The sequence below is a fragment of the Corticium candelabrum genome, chromosome 1 (genome assembly GCF_963422355.1).
Source record: "Corticium candelabrum chromosome 1, ooCorCand1.1, whole genome shotgun sequence".
Lineage (NCBI taxonomy): Eukaryota > Metazoa > Porifera > Homoscleromorpha > Homosclerophorida > Plakinidae > Corticium > Corticium candelabrum.
In genome coordinates, this window is record NC_085085.1 from 8,695,493 (window position 1) to 8,716,288 (window position 20,796).

The 20,796-nt window shown below is 40.2% G+C and overlaps 1 protein-coding gene across 2 annotated transcripts in view; it reads left to right on the forward strand.

Annotated features, from left to right (window-relative positions):
* Positions 1–4,393: 4,393 nt before the first annotated feature.
* Positions 4,394–20,796, forward strand: part of LOC134187571 (BLOC-3 complex member HPS1-like) — a 45,815-nt gene continuing 29,412 nt past the window's right edge. The window contains exons 1-11 of one of the 2 annotated variants that reach the window (XM_062655727.1): positions 4,394–4,634; positions 4,696–4,770; positions 8,734–8,855; positions 9,682–9,790; positions 10,728–10,810; positions 10,877–10,945; positions 16,481–16,590; positions 16,742–16,788; positions 19,184–19,234; positions 20,075–20,188; positions 20,245–20,331. In XM_062655727.1, the coding sequence (XP_062511711.1) occupies positions 4,398–4,634; positions 4,696–4,770; positions 8,734–8,855; positions 9,682–9,790; positions 10,728–10,810; positions 10,877–10,945; positions 16,481–16,590; positions 16,742–16,788; positions 19,184–19,234; positions 20,075–20,188; positions 20,245–20,331 (1,104 nt within the window). In that variant the 5' untranslated portion in view covers positions 4,394–4,397. The remainder of the gene's footprint in view (positions 4,635–4,695; positions 4,771–8,733; positions 8,856–9,681; positions 9,791–10,727; positions 10,811–10,876; positions 10,946–16,480; positions 16,591–16,741; positions 16,789–19,183; positions 19,235–20,074; positions 20,189–20,244; positions 20,332–20,796) is intronic. The other variant, XM_062655733.1, reaches the window with a different exon arrangement.

The following is a 20,796-nucleotide window of genomic DNA, read 5'->3' on the forward strand; positions in this document are numbered from 1 at the left end:
CTTACATCAAAAAATGCACGGTCTCCTTTTGTCCAGACTCCTCTCGCTGAAAGATCGAGTCTAGCCTCGTCAGACATGTTCGCTGTTTTCTTCTGAAACTTTTCTCCAGTCAGAGGTTGTAACATCGGTTCTATCGCTACATCATGACACACTCCAGTCAAAAGATCGGCAGTTATATCCCTAATTTCATTGTGCCTTTTTAGCGTCGGAAAGCCACCTTTAGAACATACCATTGCATGGTCAACGTTGAAAGCAGATCCACAGACACATTTTGAAGGTAGATTTGGTGACATCCAACCATAGCGCATGCATAAAGCATCATGAAAATCTCCTTTGCTCAAATGAAAACCATGTTCTTCAACCAGTAAAACGGATAGCCAATTTGATGCACCCTTTTCAGAGGCAAGTTCAACGCATCGTTTCATAGATGCTGGGCAATTAGCTTCTATTTCTACTAAAGCTTGTTTCTGAGAAGCCCGTTTTTCAAATTTTGTGGCAGATTTTTCTTTCTGAACAGCTTCGACAGCCACATTGTAGCACTGTTCTTGTTGTATTATGAGAGCTGCTAATGGTGCTGTGATACGACAGGAAGACTTGAACTCAACATCGGACGTGTGAGTTGGATTAGTCAAGTTTAAACCTCCAAGTCGACAAGGTAGAGCCAACAAATCTCTCACGTCTTGGCTACAATGTTGCTGGCCGGTTATGGCAGGAATGAAATAATCACGAATGGCTTCCTCAAGCGGCTGCATCATGGAAGAGATGTTTTCGACAGTTCTTGATATGTATGACCATTGACATGACAAGCCATGAGTAAATGTAGAATAAGCAACATGTGGTTGTGTTAATGCAATCTCTGACAAGCGTTTTACTTGCATGACCCATTTATCTACCTTTCTGCTGACATATTCTTCAACAAAGGATGAACTACCAAGAGCAGCACCAAGGTGTCTCTTCCCTGATGTTGTTATCTGAACAGAAGTGTCTCCAAAAATATCTCTTGCCTGCTCCTGCTTGGTCTCTTTCACGATCAGCCATGTTTTGTTAGCATTAGCAAAATAGCCAAATTCTGGTCCATGCTCTGTAATAGCATCCCACCATTTTCTCACATTCTTAATGGATTCTGCCCCAGTAGCATCATCAGCAAACTAAACTTGCTTGCACGTACCCATAACTTTGGTGATGAGAGGACTAATGCCAATCGCATACATTGACATGGCCAGAGGGTCACCCTGTGTAGTACCTTCAGTTGACTGTATAGTCTCTCCTCCAATCACATACATCAATATGTCAACTCTGTAGGTGTTAATTAAAGCTGTTGCAATAATAGGGCATAGTATGTGAGCATTGTGCAAAGCAACTCGACGGTTCAAAGCATTGAACGCATTACTTGCGTCTACCAACAGAACACAGTCTGTAGCATCAGTAGTAGTAGTAGTAGTAGTAGTCCAAGCTTCACAGAACCTCAAGGGACTTCAACATTCTGCTGGAAGCAGCAGAAGACTGTTTATCTCAAAGTTGTTACAACCTAGAAACTTGTTGCTATAGAGGAAGCTTTTACATACAGTAGTAGTATTTTGAAAAAAGTAGTAGAGATTTTATTATTATTAGTAGTATATTTCAAAAAGCCAAAACACCAAATATTAGCAGCTGACAGATAACACCCACGCAGCAAAACAAACAACTAAAGATGGTTACCACTAAGAGACAGTTACTACTTTACGTTATTATGCCTAAACTATCAAGATAAGCTATAGTCAACATCTACTCATCTAGATGGGCCTCACTTTCAATTAGTAGTAGTAGTAGTAGTAGTTTATTCAAGTAGTAGTAGTAGTAGTGTGTTAGCAGATGCCGTTTGATTGTTCAAATACACCAGTTCTCTCAGTAGAGATTTTATTATTATTATTAGTAGTAGTAGTAGTAGTTTATTCAAGTAGTAGTAGTAGTAGTGTGTTAGCAGATGCCGTTTGATTGTTCAAATACACCAGTTCTCTCAGTAGTAGTAGTAGTAGTAGTAGTAGTAGTAGTAGTAGTAGTAGTAGTTTATTTCAAAAAGCCAAAACACCAAATATTAGCAGCTGACAGATAACACCCACGCAGCAAAACAAACAACTAAAGATGGTTACCACTAAGAGACAGTTACTACTTTACGTTATTATGCCTAAACTATCAAGATAAGCTATAGTCAACATCTACTCATCTAGATGGGCCTCACTTTCAATGAGTAGTAGTAGTAGTAGTAGTAGTAGTAGTAGTAGTAGTAGTGTGTGTGTGTGTGTGTGTGTGTGTGTGTGTGTGTGTGTGTGTGTGTGTGTGTGTGTGTGTGTGTGTGTGTGTGTAAGTGGGTGGGTGGGTGGGTGTGTGAGTGAGTGAGTGTGAGTGTGTTGACATGTCCACATGCTTCCCCTTTCCTGCACCTCAATGCAAATTTAATCATGTCATGCACATAGCTCTTCGTTTTTACTTCATAAATACTCTCACATCTACATGCACCAACAGCGACTTCTATAATAGAGGGCAGTCTGACTACAACAGTTGTAACAATCGTTGCTTCCTGATGACGAGCAGTCACATTCTGTCAGACTCTCGTAACACTCCTCATCGCCATCACTTTCGCCAGCCCTTCTATCATCATCAGTTTCCTGGTTACCTTCTTGTACACTTTCCTGGTTGTCTTTTTGTTGTGAGTCTACTTGAGTGTTGTTCTTCTCATCACTGTCCACTTGGCATGTGGAGTTGATACAAAGTCCCGAGCAGCAATTGATGGATTCGGCCACACAGTAAGAGCCGCTGCTGTAACACGATTGGTCCGTAGTTTCTGACAAGGCGGAAATCAATAAAAGCATAAACAAAGGCAGCATTGTGAATTCAGGAATTCAAGGTTTGGAAGGCTCGTAGAGTTGATCATGAGTCGTTGATGGACGGGCAATTGCTTTACACGTCATCGTTCTTTTGAGCTGACGTGCTAGGCGTGTGCATACACAACCTACTCAGATCTAGAGTTATGAAATGCGGGGTGACAAGAAAGTGCAAAGAAATCGTTAGTCTGTCACATGGTGCGCACGACATCTACGCATGATAATTACACTAAAATTTTATTAGCAGTCAAAAAGGGGAGGAACTGGCTGCGCGAGGCTAGGTCTATACTCAGATGTACATACATCTTGTACTATTAAAAATACAAATAATGAAATCTATTCAACTCCTGAGAGACGTTCATAATTTGCAGATGAATACGAAGTCTCGCGTAGCCAGACGCGTCGCGAATTAAATGACGCGGGAAAAAGGTCTGGCTACGCGAGACTAACCTTAAAGATAGGAAAAGAACGAAATTATAGTTTACGATTTTGATAGACAAAGTAAAGAGCAGTGTCCTTTCGAATTTATACGTACAACGCCTAATGTCTGAAACGACGTCTAAACAGCAACATCTATTGAAACAGCTGTTTAACACGTTTGAGCGACTGGTAGCCAATTAACTAAGATAGAGAAACAACGAAGCTATAGTTTACGATTTTGATGGACAAACTAGAGGGCAGTCCCCGTTCAAATAGTACATGCAAAGCACAATGTCTGAAATGAAATCTAAACAGCAACATCTATTGAAACATGATTATATCTGCTGTTTCTAAGCAGGGCCGGATCAAGACGGGAGTTCAGGGAGTTGCAATTAACCCTCTCTTTTCCAATACGCGTGGTTTAATAATTTCATATAATTTCATTAGAAAAGAGAAAATTAGTAATGCTATAAATAACTGCTACCAGGTCAACCCCCTCTTTCAAAAATTCCTGGATCCGGCCCTGATAAGTCATTTCAGACATTATGCTTTGTACGCACTTCTCATTACTTTGCCCATCAAAATTGTAAATTATAGCGTAGTTGTGTAGCTACCTTGATTGCAGGGCGCTAGATTGTGTTTACCAGGATTCAATAGATGTTGCTGTTTATATATATCATTTCAGACAGCGAGCGTTGTAGGTACTAAATTCGAATTAACGGGCACTGCTTTGTCCATCAAAGTCCTAGACTATAGTTTCGTTCTTTTCCTATCGTAATTGACTACAGGTCGTCAAAATGTGTTAAACAGATGTAATTGCAGATTTGCTGTATAATAATAGATGTTGTTGTTTATATGTCATTTCAGACATCGTGCTTTGTAATTTAGATTGCAAATTTTTGGAGCCTCTTTTTTGATAGCTCGCTAGTTGTTGTTGTGTTGACACCTGGCGTGTAATGCATAATCTCGCGTAGCCATTCTCTCCCTCTTTAGAAAGCTACGAGTCAAAGAAACGCGACTTTAAAAGTCACGTGACTTACGAGGAGCGTACTTTAATTAAACTTAATAACGTCCGGGAGACGGCAAGCATTGCTTACAGGTCACGTGTTTAGAGACATGAAGTGCTTCGTAGTATTCAATGCGACTTCCGAGCTAGTTTTTTTTTCAGCTGATGACGAGTTTAAACGCGTCATTATTGAGAAACAAAGACAACAGGATGAGGAAGTCAAAGAGGCGTATGCGTGCAGCGATTCGCCAGACATGCGGTCAACTGGGCTCTCATCGCAAACGAACGAACAGGAAGTGAACATGAACACAGTCGCAACCTTATTCTTACCGTTGTTTGCTTCTCAAGTTAGTTTTTATGTACACGTGTTATACCACATGGTGGTGACGCGTGGTGTATCACGTGTAGTTGAGATTTACAAATGTTGGCAACAGCCTTTCGTCAGTGTCGTGCGAGGATGGTTCAACCTATGTGTTTTATCAGGTACTATTTATCAATGTTTGTGTTTATTGTCCACTCACATGTCTTCTCACAAGTGGTAGGAGGTCATTTGGATATGATCGTAACTAGATACATATGATCAGTAGTGCTTAATTACTATTAGTTTCTATATATAGTTGCTTAGAAGGCCAGCCACGTCAGGAGTTGGTCAGGCATTCAGCTTTTGTGTTGGATTGTACAATTAAGTTAATTAATGATGTGGTGTTGGGTGCTTGACTTATCTGCATGGTACTGATTGCACACTGGTGCTGGTGGTATGACATATTTTTACTCATATCATAATATGTACTATATGTTGAGTAGCGATGTATAGAGATGTATTGACTACTGATAAATGCAGATATCAACAACTATTCCAACAGTTCACAGAGCACAATGAACAGAATACACACAAGAAATATTACGAGAGTTATTACCTGACCATGAGTTCAAACAGTAGACACCCAACATCATCTACAAGTTTTGTTAGATAGCAAGCTTTGGTCAGACCCAAATCAGGAAGCCAGCATTCGTGATTATGCAAGGATGAATGCTATTTCAGCTCAACAGGTTGGGGCATGGTGATGGGTGTTACCTAATCATAATCTAGGCCTTGCCATGCCCAGCAGGGAGTTTATTAAAGTGTTGCATGCTTGACTTGGGGTTGGTGTCTTCCTTCTTCGCCGTATTCTGATCTTTTGTCTTTTGGGATCTCTGCTAGACGAATTAGATGATCATCTCTTAGGGTGCGATCAGAAGACCAACTTGATTATCAAACGACACAACTCCCTTTATGACACACTAGTTTACATCATTCTTATTGATGACTTGATGTTGACGGGAGCAACGTTGTAGACTTGGTGATATTTTCACCTAGATTTTGAGCATGGATTGCCAACATATTTTGATGTGTCAGTGAGAAATTCCCTTTGGCTTTCGTATATAGTAGAGGCAGCAAAGCATGCTGGAGCAGTAGCAGAAGCTTGAGTTTTGGACAAGGCCATCCGTCATGAAGACATGGTTAATTAAAGCTACTGAAAGTTTATTTGAACCACTCGTTATTGTTTTAAACTCTTGGTCCACCACATCCTCACAGCATGCACATCTTGAAGATGATTGCAAGGAAGATGGGCATTTCATCATTGTCAATCTGTTAGTAAAACGCTAACGTTTTTTTTATCAACAACTCTCTGTCAAGCTTTGACTTCTTAATGCTAGACTAATTCTAGAATGTTTAGCTCTAAATAGTAGAGGCTCAGTTGTTGGAAATATTGTTTAATGGTTATGCGTTGGCATGCATTAGGCATGCCATTGAAAATATAGGATATGTTTGCAGTTTGTCTTTGTTTCCTCTTATAGACTGAATTGAAAACAGAAAGCTGAAATGGGATGTATCGGTATATGGAAGTTTTGGATAATTTATCCCTACTACTAGTAGGATATGACAATTTGGGGGGATTGTACAATTGTTGCAAATTATTGTAAAAGGTTAACAAAAACAAAGATAATTGATTTGACGAAGGTGCTAATAGTGGATTTTGCAGGAGCGTAACAGTAAACTATTACATGGACTTGGGATGTTTATGGAATTATGATTATATGTTTTAACTTGACAGGACTGCAACATTTGATTAGTCAATCTTGATGGACAATCACCAGTTTATGTGATCAGTGATTGAGCAATGACTAGCTATAATATTGAATTCTGGATTAGTCAAATTCTTGTTTCAATTAACCTGGTTCTTTGTTTCAAAGCGGAATGCTGACTGCCATTTTTTGGTAGTGACCCTATAGGATATTTAGTGCACTATAATTTCATTTCTAGAATTGATTCTGTAATGCAGAACTGCTTTGCTTAACATTTCTGGAGCCAAATTAGTTTTCATGTATTGAAGTGCAGAGTTTCAGAGTTTGACGGGTAGCGTTTGTTGTCGAGGAGTGCCCCATTCGGGTGTCAAGATAATCGAACTTGTGAAATGCTACTTTGTAGAGTTGAAAATATGACACTTTATTGCTTGAGAAAACAGCTTTGACAGGCACAAACTCAATAAGTGCATGTCAAAGCAGACTTGGTAGGCTGCTGGCTACGTGAGCAAGGGCGTGTTTGTAACTATATGTGTATATTTATAAATTAATTAAATAAGTGAATCATTAATGCACTTATTTAATTAATTTATAATGCACTTATTTAATTAATTTATAAATATGCACTTATTTATACACTAATATTTTTATCTAAAATTTTAAAATTTTGATTAAGTGATGTGATGAGATCATGTGCATACTGCACTGGTCTGACGTATTGATGGTTATTCACAAAATGCATGTTTAGGAGGTTTACAAGGGCATGATAAATTGTATAAAAATAATTGAGCTATGAGCCCTAAGAAACGGGACTTTGTAAAAGTCATGAGACTTGGTGAGTAGCTCCTCAAAATGTATAGGGGCGAACTGACTTCCGGTCTGCAGGCTATGTTTGTGGGCGACTGGCCGACTGTCTAAGTGGTTATGTCTTGTCATGCTTCAGAAATGTGCCATCCCTCCTGTGTGGGGCCTAATCATGAAGCAGTATTTGCTTCATGTTGTACATGGCAACCAGAGACAATGGACGAACTGCCAATCAGATTCACAAAACGTTCATGAAAAATTTTCTCACCAGAACAGTGTAATTCACGTTTGCAATTGCCAGATCTTGTCGGAAATAGACAACAGAACTTGCCTGTTTGCAATTGCTAACGCAGAATCAATCACTTTCTTGGTTTATGACATATATATATATATATATATATATATATATATATGGGAATCTAACATAATAGCAATTTTATGTCCAGGATGCGATAACTCTTGTTAAATACTGTACTTTGATGAGTACAGACTATTTACGGACTTCGCAGTCATGCGAAACAACAGTCTCTATGTACAATTGTAGATAGATTTTACAAATGGCGCATATATAAAGAAAGTAATGTCTAACATCGTAATTCTTTGCACTACTTTTAGCATGATTTAGAAGGCTCATAGCTGTGGAAGCGACGGTGTAAACACAGCTTCAATACTAGTATAAGTTAAAATTTAGTTCAATTAATTGTTTATAAATGTAGATCACCTGTTGTCTTGGAACAGACATGCATTTGATACTAAAACACTTGGTTATGCTTAAACAGGAAGTACACTAGTAGTTAATAGTTTCAGTGTGCAGTTTGTTGGCAGTACGCATTGATATAGCATGGACACAGTCCATGTCGTTTTTCTGTTGCAATATCTAATAATTGGCGAGCGAAGCAAGTCTTTCTTGTCATGTCAAGTGAAGCCGCAATGTATTATATTTATATATTATGTATTTATGTATTTATGTATTTATTTACGATCGAACGGGGAGGCAGATTGACATAATGATGATGCCAGATAAATGCAATTTTGACTCTGCAACACATGTGCTAAAAATGAAATCAATTTGTTCCCTTTTGAGGGGTCGACTGTAATATTTATTGGCGAGAACAGTGAGGTGACTCTTGATTTCGCTCCTGTGATGAGCAAAGGAAACTGAGGTTTGGCAAAAGGAATGGGAAGAAAATGTTGGAGGTAGAGCAAAGTCTGTTTTCTGAGTTCCCACTCGTTAGTTTGACAGAAATGATGGTTACACAACCATTATTACGTGACTAAGTAAAGACTGAATATCTTCGTTCGCTTATTAAACACAATCTTACACGGACCTTTACTATGTAGTAGTCTTTAGTTTACATTGTTCATTTTGTTGATTTTTAATAAATTAATGTACAGCAACTTGCTAAAATGTTTTGAGTTGTTTGGTGTGTGTGTGTGTGTGTGTGTGTGTGTGTGTGTGTGTGTGTGCATGTGTGTGTGTGTGTGTTTGTGTTTGCACGCGTGTCTATGTGTCTGTCCAGCTGCTTGTTTTTTACGGCATTATTTTTATCATATGGGTTACTGTATATTTTTGGCTAGTTTTCTGATCTGACTTGTGTTGCTGTCAGCAAAGACCCAGATGAGGATGAAGATTATTTACTTCGGAAGGCACATGTTTTTCAGAATTTGGTGCAATTGTTGTATGGCCCTGTAACATCTCAGTAAGATGCTTTTTTCCAACAATAAATCAATAAACTTAAGTGGTGTGTGTGTGTGTGTGTGTGTGTGTGTGTGTGTGTGTGCGCGCGCGCGCGCGTGCCCTGATGTACTATGGTTGCACGTGGACTACTATGATCTTCCCGTTCCGCCCGAGTCTTCATTTCCATCCAGATTTTGAGGTTAATTCTTCCAACTTTTCATCGCTTAACATCAGCGGTCCTCTACCTCAGAAGTCCACACACTCGGCGCGGGTGAAGGTCATGTGGCACATGTCTTTCCTTTGCAAGGCACCCGCACTTAACTCAGTCGGTTGTACATGTATGTCAAGTTCTTGCGTGCACTTTTGATGTATTTGCTCGGGTCCAGTTATTGTCACAGTCAGGACACTGGATGTGGATGAGGATGAATTGGCACCGAGTTCTGTTATGGCAAGAATTAAAATCACAAATACTTAACAACAAGCAGCAAGAGACACCTGACATGCACCTCCGAGTTCTCAACGAACCATCTATTCCATAGCAAGATAAGGAACATTTGTTTTGCCATACATCATCTTAAAGTTGTACATGTAACATCAAGACATGAAAACATGAAACATGAAGCACTTAGAACAGTAGAACTATGGAGTTGTAGAGATATGATATTGACTTTTCTTGCTATAACAGCCATCATCCTTTGGGATGGGCTACTTGTGTGTGTGTGTGTGTGTGTGTGTGTGTGTGTGTGTGTGTGTGTGTGTGTGTGTGCGTGCGTGCGTGTGTGCATGCGTGTGTGCATGCGTGCGTACGTGTGTGTGTGTGTGTGTGTTACAACTTGTGTGCATGAAAGGTTGAATCCAAGTGCAGTGAGGGAGAAATATAAACGGTGGAAGTTGTTGGCCAACTGTCTGGACACATGGGAACAGCTATGGAAACGAGATCAAGCTTTCTTAGTTGAAGTGAGTATTTTGATTGGTTTGACAATTTTGTTGTGCCTGTTAGCATACTGACGCATTGATATTTAAAATGAAAATTACAGTTGACCATGAGGTTTGTTTCTCTGTCTGTTTGTTTGTTTGTATGTTTGTATGTTTCTTTGTCTCTCTGATAGTTTGTTTGTCTGTATATGCCAGGTGTTATTATGTTTTGTCTGTAGTACATGTATGTCTGCTTTTTGTGTGTTTGAATGTGTTCACACCGGGCCTAATCATGATTAGTTTGGCGTTAGTGCACTAACGCCACTTGTTCACACCAGTCCTAATTATGATTAGTGTAACGCCATTCTGACGTCATTCTAATGCCATAAAGAGTAGTATTACAACCGCATTAGTGGCGTTAGTGGTTACACGTAACTTTGGCATGTGAGGTAGTATACAAGAAGAGCATGCCGCCGATGTTTCTGATGTGGTGTTGTATGTTTAAACGTACAAACGCAGCAACAACATGGCAATGTACACGGAAGCACAGGCAGATGTATACTACGTGCATGCCTGTACATGTGACAACTTCCTGGCGTCCCTGAAGGAGCTGTTAGAGAAAGCAAACTAAATGCAACCTAAAGCAATGGCTTTGTCAAGACAATTCACGCGAATTCTTGCCGATATGACGGATGAAAGCTGTTGAGGCTAATACACTCACGTGCCTATGTGACTTACTAATTGTAGTTAGCGGTGTGAACGCGCTTGCTCTACTATTGGTGTAATCATAGTTAATCATATTTAGTCCAGATGTCGGTGTGAACACGCTTTTTGCTTGTTTGCTTCCTTGCTTGTTTGTCGATTTTTGCATGTTTGGATGTTTTTGCATTTATATAACTCAGTTAATTGGGTTTTGTATTTGTCTTTTTCTCTTTGCATTACCACGGCATGCACTACATGGTGGCATCTCATCTTTCAGGCACTCGAAATGCTTTTAGTAAAGAAAGATCTGAATGCACACTGCATTCAGCTGCTGGAACAGTCTCTAAGGACAATGAAAGGGTACAGTAAGATATGCTGGACACAGTTGCTTTGTTTATTTTACATGTATGCTTGACTCTTATTTAGAGTTGAAGAGGCTGCCCCTTCTCATGCTTTTTTACTTGCCGGCACAAAACTGTTGGCTCTTTACTCCAGGTACAAGCAGAAGAATGGTTACTTGTTATGTAAATGTGTTGTAAAGTTGTCTTGTAACGTTTGCGTATAAGAAATAAATGTGTTTGACAGACAGACAGACAGGCAGGCGGGCAGACAGACAGACAGACAGTAAAGGGTTTCAATATCTGCAACATCTATCTCGCAGTTCAGTCAATGAGGAAGGCAAACCAAATGCCCAAGAATTCTTAGACCATTGGAGGAAGAGATTTGCCGTCCAACTCCAAAAATGCAATAGCAAGACCCTTACAAAGAAGTTCCCATCTCTCCTCAGCGAGTACAGCTGCAGGAAGACTTCAGCTCTCGGTGGACAGTCGTAACATTTAGAGACCGGGACCATAGGTCTCTTTCATCTAGTCATAGTTTGTATGTGTATTTTGTGCATATATACTGTGCATTATAGTTTTAACCAGTTTTCATGTATGTACTGGATGTAATGGACACATAGGGCGTGTTTCCACTAGTGCCTAAACCGGTTTACCAAGTGGTTTAAGCTAAACTGGTTTAAGAATTGACTTGTTTCCATCTGCACTAAACCAGTTATATGTTAAACCTAAACCACTTTCTTAAACCTACTTTGAAGTAGGTTTTAGCAAAGTGGTTTAGGTTTAACTGTCACGTGACAGTAGCTCGCTTGTTTAGATGGCTTCTGACAACGCTGTTTTGATGATATTGACTATTTTGTCGAGATACGATTGCCCTAGAAGATGTAAGGGTCGTTAGCTAGGGGAAAGAAATCAGCAACTACGGAGAGAGAGAAGGCGGTGTCCTTAGTCATCATCATGCAAATTCCTACTAGCAGATGCTGAATCAGTAACAACCAACAGTTGCCCTGACTTAGTGACAGACCAGCCCAATACTTCAAAATAAGGCGTTCCTAGTCAGTTTGTTTAGCACATCCCGGATGTGCAAGTTCCTAGTGGAAACAGTCGCTTTCTTGAACTGATTTAGTTTTAAACTCATTTAAGCTAAACTAGTTTAAGGTGCAGCTAGTGGAAACACGGCTCTAGATTAGCTATTGCTTTGGTGCTATAGTACATTTATGAAAATATATATAGTTGACAGACAGACAGACAGACAGACACAGCGGGCATCGCAACTTCAAGGAGGGAGGAGAGAAAAGAGGTTAATACAACCAAGAGCTTCTTCCAGGAGGCATCAAACCATCTTTTGTTTGTTCCCTTGGTTCTTGAACAGTTTGGTTGCTGAGGGATACAAGCCTCCAACTATCTGAACAAGCTGGCTGAGTTTTCAAGAGAGCATGAGAGAAAGAAAAAACAAGGCCCAATTCAAGACCAAGTGGAGATCTCTCATCTCCATTCAACTGCAGAGAAACCTTGCTAAAGTTATAGCAGACAAGTTATATCGACCGAGTGCAGTAGGTGGGAACTTACTTACATGTGCACGTGCTGGAGGACATTCGGGACATTATTATCGCAATGAAAACTTCTGTGCTGTTGTAGGTTGCGGCAACCGTGCCAATCATGACAGAGACATTAGATTTGTTTGTTCGCCAGCGATTGTGATGGTCAAAGGCGAGAACTTTCAAAAACTGACAGAATGGCGACGAGGGGCGTGGATCACTGCTAGCAACAGAAAAGATCTGAAACAAATCAGTTTGAAGTACACATGCATCTGTTTCGATCACTTCGTAAGCGTAAAATCTTCTGCAACGGAAAACCAAACGAATTCGGATTGGGTTCCTAGTCAGAAACTGCGATATTCATCAAGGCATTCATTGACGACAGAACGGTAGGAACGAGTACAGCAAAGGGATGCAAAGAGGCTGCGATTAGAAGAAAACAACGAAACCGTTCTTCCACTTGATTGCAGTGCATGTGCAAGCGAAATTATAGACGACATTGAAACTGTTGACGAAGTAGTGCATGGGAGCGATAGCATGCATGCAGACCTAGTAGTGAAGATCTTGGCAGGCTAAAGAAGTCGTTGCACTGTCTTCAGGAGGAACTGGCAACAATATACGGCATTTCCATTTTAAAGCAGTTTGCTTTCAGAGAGAAATTTTCATCCGGCATGGATGCAGGTTGTCGTTGAGGCCACACGTCGACGTCCTCGGACAACTCCCTGAGGGAAATTTTGTAAGGGTCTCGACCATCATCATGCTGCAATTTAGCATTGTAGCGACATCGGCTGTTGGAATCTAACAATCTGTTGCGATAACGGAGAAAAACAGGCTTCTAACTTATCGAAAATGTCCCAACTGTCCTCCACGCATGGGGGTGGTCAGTTTAGCTCACGTGAGTGCAATCGGTCTATAGCATTCACAGAATGAACACTGCAGTTGCAAATTATTAAATCATTATATGTGTAGGTCTAAGGGTCCTTTCTGTTTGTGTATTTTTTAGAGTTATTTAGCTTAAATCATCTTAGAGCTTGTAATAGTTCTGATTTATGAACATAATGTATTTGCCAGACAGAGAGACAGACAGAGTCGCAGCTCGCCTTCGCTCACTAGGTGGAAAGGGTCTGGTGCCTGGATCACTGCAATTTCAGAAATCCATAAAATTCGCACGTAAACTATACAAATATAGTGTGGCGAGTTTGTTTCGGTTAGGTATGCAATTGTCAGCTGTCAACTGGATTGAGAGGTGTGATTGTGGAGCTACATTGGATGAGTTGGGTTATCACTCACTTACTTGTAAGAAGGGTGGTAGCCCAGTTTGGTCACATGTTTCAGTGGTATGTGAATGGGATGATTATTATAATTAAGACCACTTCAGGTACATCACAAGCGAGAACCCAGAGATAGGTACAGCAACAGTAATAACCGACCAGATATCGCTGCGTTCGATGTCAGGTCAGGCGCTAATGTGGAATTAGATGTGGCTTTTTCACATTCTTGGGCATCAGATATTCTAAATCAAGTTACAGAGAAAGATGAGGCAGCTGCTGCAATAAGAGAGGAGAGCTAAACAATAAAATGCGGTCAACTCAAACTTCCTGGAGCACTATCATTGAGGTTTAGTCCTTTTGTCACGGAACACTTTGTTGGGGCGGGGAAATCAACGCATACGTGCAGGAACTGTCACAGAGAGCATCAGATGATTTAGGCAAGAACAACTGCAAGGAATTTTTGTGCATTTGGCGGAAATGCTTCTCAATGGCATTGCAGTAGTGCAACACTAACACAATCACTAAGAAGATTTTAATTCTAACTTCCAGTAATCATAATGACACAGATGACTTTGTAACTCAGTTCTATGTACATTAGATTGTTATGTATAATGGTCTTTCAGAGCCTATTGAACTCACTTTAAAAGTTTGCTATTAGCTACTTTATTTAGCCTGTAATAGTGATCATCATGAAAAATATACTACCATTGGCAGACAGACAGACAGACAGACAGACAGACAGACAAACAGATACTTAATTCTCATATAGACTCTACTAGTACATATTCTAGGAATTTGTGAAAGCAAACCAGTCCTTGCAAACAACAAAGTCAGACAGACAGACAGACAGACAGAAGACAGACAGAGTGCAATGCTAAAGTCATAATGAGTAAAATCTCAGTGCTCACCAAGAACATTGAATGTGCCGTAGATTGCTCTACCCAGTTTTTCAGCCACTAAGTTGGCTCAGGGTAGTTTACATTGTTCTCTTTAAGTGTTAGATGTTTGTTTGTAGTCCTAGTAAACTCTCCTAGTTGCAGAACTTTACATAGTTACCTTGCTAGCATTGTATGATAGATGTATGTTTGAAATAATGTTATTTGACAGACAGACAGACGACAGGCAGGCAGGCAGGTAGGTTATTGTATTAGGATACAGCATCTCTGCACACTAGAATACATGATTTTTCAGTAATTAAAAGAAAGTGCTTCATAAGCAAGTTCAACTATTTCAGTGTGTGAAGCACTGAATGTATCTATCTCTGCTAACTACGTTATTCTTCATTAGTCTCTTTGTTGTCAACTTAGACAACTTTACTATTGCATTTTTGGGGAGTCACAGAAAACTTCGTCGTCAATATGAATACACTCTGCATCTACTTGTCTTCATTTAATGAGCCTTGCCTTTCTTTCCAGTTCATGCTGTGAGTTATCCGCTTGTGATCCCCATGTGCCGAAATGCTTAAAAACTAGGGGAACAATTTCAGGGCTAGATCCATCTGGCAAGGACTCCTTTGAATATTTGTAACATATTCTGATTCCCATTTTGTCGCTGCATTTCTGCATGCATTTGCAGCTCCGTTCGCTATGTCTTTCCTCCAAGGGTGAGCCAAAGAAACATCACATTCACAGGTGACACCAGAATCAATGTTGTAGAATGTAATGTCTGGTCTTTCATCAGTTTGTTCGTATCTGTTTCTTGGTTCTGTTGATGAGGAATACCCAGCTCTGTTAGGCAAGCAGACCATTCAGCAACAATAGTATCGTGAGACCAGACTGGACAGCCTCCATTTTTACAGGTAATCAAATGAAACCTTGATCTAACTTCTGTCCACAGTCACAATTTTCTAAATGGCAAGCTGATGCCCACTCTCACACAAGATGCTAAACGAAATTTGTTAGGTTTAAGTGCGTTCTTGTATGTTGAGGGAATAACATCAAGCCATACTCCTGCACCGTTCCCCTGTAATGACCTAAGCCTGGCAGGCATACAGACAGACTGACAGACAGACAAATTGTTTTATTCTCTCCCAAACTGTAAATGTAACAATCGCAAAAATTAAAGCATCCTAATCATTAACAAAACTACTGAAATGTCTGAATTCATAGCTATTATCCTAATGAACATAGTGATCAAAGAAAAAAATCATCTATCTTACTTACATGCAATCTACTTCTTTTCTTTAATATAACTCTAGCATTACATCTGTGGATATTAGAGAAATCTGTCTATGCCATCTCGTTCTGAAGTCGTCTTCAGTACTTCTGTCCTCCGAATCTTTTGATTTCTTTGAGCGTGAGTTCAGGAAGTTATCAGTCTCTTGACCCCAGAACCCAAAGTGTTCAAAAAAAGACCAGAGGAACTAAGCTAGGTGTTGTGCCATCCTGAACTGACTGAGCTTTGTATTTACCTTTCTTTCTCATTTGTCATATCCCAGCTGCATAGCCTGCCTTTTAGACTCTCTATTTAGGATGTCTTTGCTCCAAGGATGAGCCATGCTTACATCCAACTTTGTGTTTGATTCATTGTACATCAAGATATCGGAGCGATTATCAGATTCTGTATATTGCTGTCTCGGCTCTTTGTGATGATGCAGTTTGAGCTCGTTCAAACAACTGCACCATCCTGACACTATAGAATTGTGTTGCCAGATTGGCCCTCTGCCAACCTTGCAGGTGTGTAGATGATACCCAGTTCCATCCAGTTCTCAGACAGACAGACAGACAGACAGACAGAGAAACCGACAGGCAGACTAATAGGCAGACAGACACATAGATCAATGAATGGTCACTTTAGCAGATAGACAGGCAGACAAAGTTGACATTGATGATAACCTGTTTGCTGCTTTGTACGCTAATAGTTGTCTTTCATGTGCAATTTTAGCATGTCTGCAACTGAGCTACACAGCGCTGATATTATGCTTATAACAGTGTTGGCACGAAATCTTTTTCCACCTCAACCACCTGCAGCGGCCACTCCACCTCCTGGTGAAGGTATGTGGTTTTTAGTTATTCACAGCATTTGTCTACCAGTTTGTGTATTCATCTGTTTTTGTGCTTTATTCTGTTTGTCTGTGTGTATCAACTTTATTTATCTAGTTGTTGTTTATTGGCTACTTTGTGTTATCCAAATTCTGTTGAATAGAGAGACGAGAAACTCCATCGTTTGCCACTCCTGTTCAAGAGGCAGATGTGAGTTTCATTTTCATGCTGTAATGGTTGGTTTACAATATGCACGCCAGATAGCTATTTGGTCCAGCTTGGTTAACTGCACCACAGGCAGCACTAATAGTTATGTATGACAGTTGGATTGCATTTTATTGTAGTCAGACAGATAGAATTGGTTCTATTGTGTTTGCCTTGACTAGAAGCTGCTGGGCTGCTGTAGGAAGGGATGTTGCCATGTTGCCCACTCAGCATCACTCAGCCAAATGCAAATTACTATAGCATAGTGTAACGTTTTTGTGATATTTTGATACATTAAAGAAGGTTTTGAGTTTGGCAAATATAGTTCTTCAACAGAGTTGTAGAACTCACTTTGCTCGTATTGAAGGATTTGTTGCAGTAGCTTTTGATTTTATGGTCTAATTTTATATCTTATGGGGCTTGTTGCAATGGTAAATTCACACAACAGGCACAAAGACATTGGCGGATCCAGAGGGGCTTATGCCGGTGTCACAAAGTTTGCAGTCTGCTTTTTTCAGAAGTATAATATAAATTGTAATGTTTAGACACTATGTTTTGTTATCAGAGCTTTACTTAGAGCTATCTCATTGTATTAAGTAACTTGCTCCAATACCCAACCACTTAGATTTTGTTTTATTCATCACTGCCAATGCTTGAATCTTTGAAATAGTCTTCAACTTGAATAGAATGTTTGGCTGCAGCATTTTCTGAAGCTTTCGATTGGTAAATTGACTGATGATGTCAACTGCACTAAAGTTCAAGTCTCTTTAAATATACATTAGAACCAGGGAAGTCATTTTTCTCTCATGACATTGTGGATCTTAGGTAAGTTTTTAACGAAGAAAGCAAGCTTATGTTTCGCACTCACAGCAAATTTCAAAATAGTTTACGCATTCCTAAAGAATGCTTCGTCACACCTCTTGAGTGCTTCAGAAATAGTTGTTGGCTTTCTTCAGTCCTATTCATCCACAACATGCATGTGCTGTTGATGCAATTCAGCTTGAAAGGAAGGTCTATTTATCAAATTATCAAAAAGGTATGTATAAAGTTTTCTTCGCGTGAGATAGATGTCTCAGTAGTTAGAACAAGTATTAGCCCTTCAACAGCCTGATTTTGCAATTCTGTAAACCTGGTTGACATTTCTGTCAACAAATGGTCTAAAAATAGTATAGTCAATGGCAATAATAGATTGCTTGGGTTCAGCAGCTGGTGTATTGCTTCTAGTTGTCTTATGTCATCATGTCCTTGGAGAATGGATATTGCCTAAAACATCTGCAAATTTCTTTAGCTTTACTGAACTAAGCATCATGTGCATCTTTGGGACATTCTTTCAGGGTTTCTGTAACTAAAAACACTTGATTCTTTCATAGCCGTGCTAACATCTAATTATGTAGATGATTTTGAGTCGCTTTGTATATTTATTAAGGGCATTTGAAATTAACATTTTAACGTATTGGCTTGCTACTTAAATTTAGTTTAGAAAATTTTAATCTCTATTACTGCTGGGGGCACATTGTCACGTAGCCAGACCGTCTCTGCCATCATACTTCTGGTGGGAAAGGGTCTGGTGAACAGTCTTTGATGTGTGTTCGCTTTTTGCTCCACCGATAAGCGATGGACTAAATGCATCTTTAGCGGTCACCAATGGTATGCCATACATCCCACATTGGAATAAGCGGTTTGTTTATTGCAAGGAACCGTGAGATGACGACCATCTGCCATTCTGGCATGTTCAGTCACCATCTCTCGTGTCTTCACTTTATTGTAGTGCAGCTAGTTCAGTAAAGAAGTAAAGTACGTTGCTGTGCTGCGACCCTCACCTGGAAACCTATTGACAGGCACAGAAATGATTATGACGACATAAGCTCACATGCATCAGCAAATGACGCCCGAGATCAACGTGCACACTGCTATGAGTACACAAGCATGCTAACACATCTCTGTAGAGCGTATTTGTACCTGCACAGACGTTGTACCGTACACGTGTACAATGAGATTGGGATGATCCATGAGACAAACAAGGCACTTATTCCAATGTGGAGTGTATGGCATACCATTGTTGACCAATAAAGGGCATTTAGTCCACCGTTTATCAGTGGAGCGGAGAACGAACACGTCAAATGCTGTAGAAAAATCCCGCCGGAAGTATGATTACAGAGAGGGTCTTGCTACGCGAGACTAGGGAGTACGTGCCCCCAGTGCCCCATTGTGGATCTGCCCCTGAAGGACATGCCATTTTTGGATGATGCGTGTGTAATGCTCTAAACTCAAAAAATCCTGTCATGATGCTAATAATGTGGGTAGTGCCAGATGGTGTGTGGCACAGTTTCTCGTTATTTAGTGCATATTGTGAACCACTGTTAACATAATATAGTATTTTTATTCTCAACTCACAATGCAGGAAAAGTATTTTTCTCCTGTCTCAACACCTCTTCTGCATACAACACCAGAGGTATAAACATTCAAAAATTTTGCTATTTAGGCATACGTCATTCATGCATTTGATTAATCTGTTGTGTGTCTCAACAAGGGTAGGCTTGAGTGTCCAGTCGGTTGTCTTCCCTCAGGAGAAGAAGGACCAGCTGGAGACATTCGCCACTCAAACAAACCGCCAACGCTCTATCTTCCAATCAGATTTGTCATTCAATGTTTATGCATTCTTAATAGGGATGCACGTTGCTATTGGCTCTTTGCTAATGTAGTTTTGCTGTTATGCAAGTGCCAGCAGTCTTGAGTCGGTGCCATCCAAGTCTGCAAACAACAGGTTGACTCTTTCCAGTTCTTCTCTTTCTCTGTCTCTCGTTTTAAGATTGCTAGACTTAAAGCTTTCCACAGAGGTCAACCAAAGGTCGACTGCAACCTACGTAAATTTATAGCTTAGCACATTGCCCTGCGTTGAGTGCAAATACCACGCTTTGTAGATGGCCTACTCTTTTAATGTGATACTCTCAGCGACTAGAAATTGTTTTGCTTGTGCTGCCTATTTCTTGAAATAAGAAAGTGAAGGAACAAGAAGAAGACAACATGCAGGTGTAGCTCACATGCAAACAAAATGTGATATCAGATGGCATGATGGATTGACTACTCAGTTACAAATGCATTAGCAGAGAGCCAATAGTTACGTGCATTGCTATCAATAATTATTGTGTATGTAAGATCTCGATTGGAGAATAGAGAGTCGGTGGTTTTCTTTGAGTGGCGAATGTCTCCAGCTGGTCTTTCTCCTCCTGGGGGAGACGACCGGCTGGACACTCAAGCCTACAAAAAGGGGTAATTTGCTCTGTTTCTATAGTTTTATACACCACAAAGCGAAGCTATTGTGCACAATCAAAAAATGTCAGAGCTAGAAAGAGACGTTGAGAGATTTGGTGCAATAGCAGAAGAAATTGTTGAAGCTGACGATGTGGTGAGAGTAGTCTTATTGTGTGAACATGAGTGTTGATAATTGGTGGATGTGTGTAGCTTTTGCCATTGAATTTTGGGGAAGATGAACGAGCAAATGATTCACCACGTGCGGATGATCAAGAAGTTGAAGGAATTTTGACTAAAGTGGGTGACAGATTATATGGACAGTACCAAAATAGTACACACACACACACACACACACACACACACACACACACACACACACACACACACACACACACACACACACACACACACACACACCTTCCTTTCACTGCGTTCATTCCAACAAGGAACGGTGCAGGCCAAGGTCACCACTGACAGCAAAAACACTCGTGGTTTGGAGGCCTTGTTGAAGGAAGGTTTAGTGGCGATACTGACATTGGCCAGTTAGAGACTGACTGTGTTTCTGCCTTTGATTGTTTACAAGGCCGGCATGATTTACAGTAGTGAAGCCACAACCATCACTGCAGTGTATATCAAACTTTGTTGTTGTTTGCCTTGTTTTCGTCGTCGTTTCTACTCATCCTTGTGGTCTGTCTCTTTTTCTTTTTTCTTGAAATTCACTTCTTCTTGTGTGGTGGTCCAGATTCTATTCCTTCACACTTT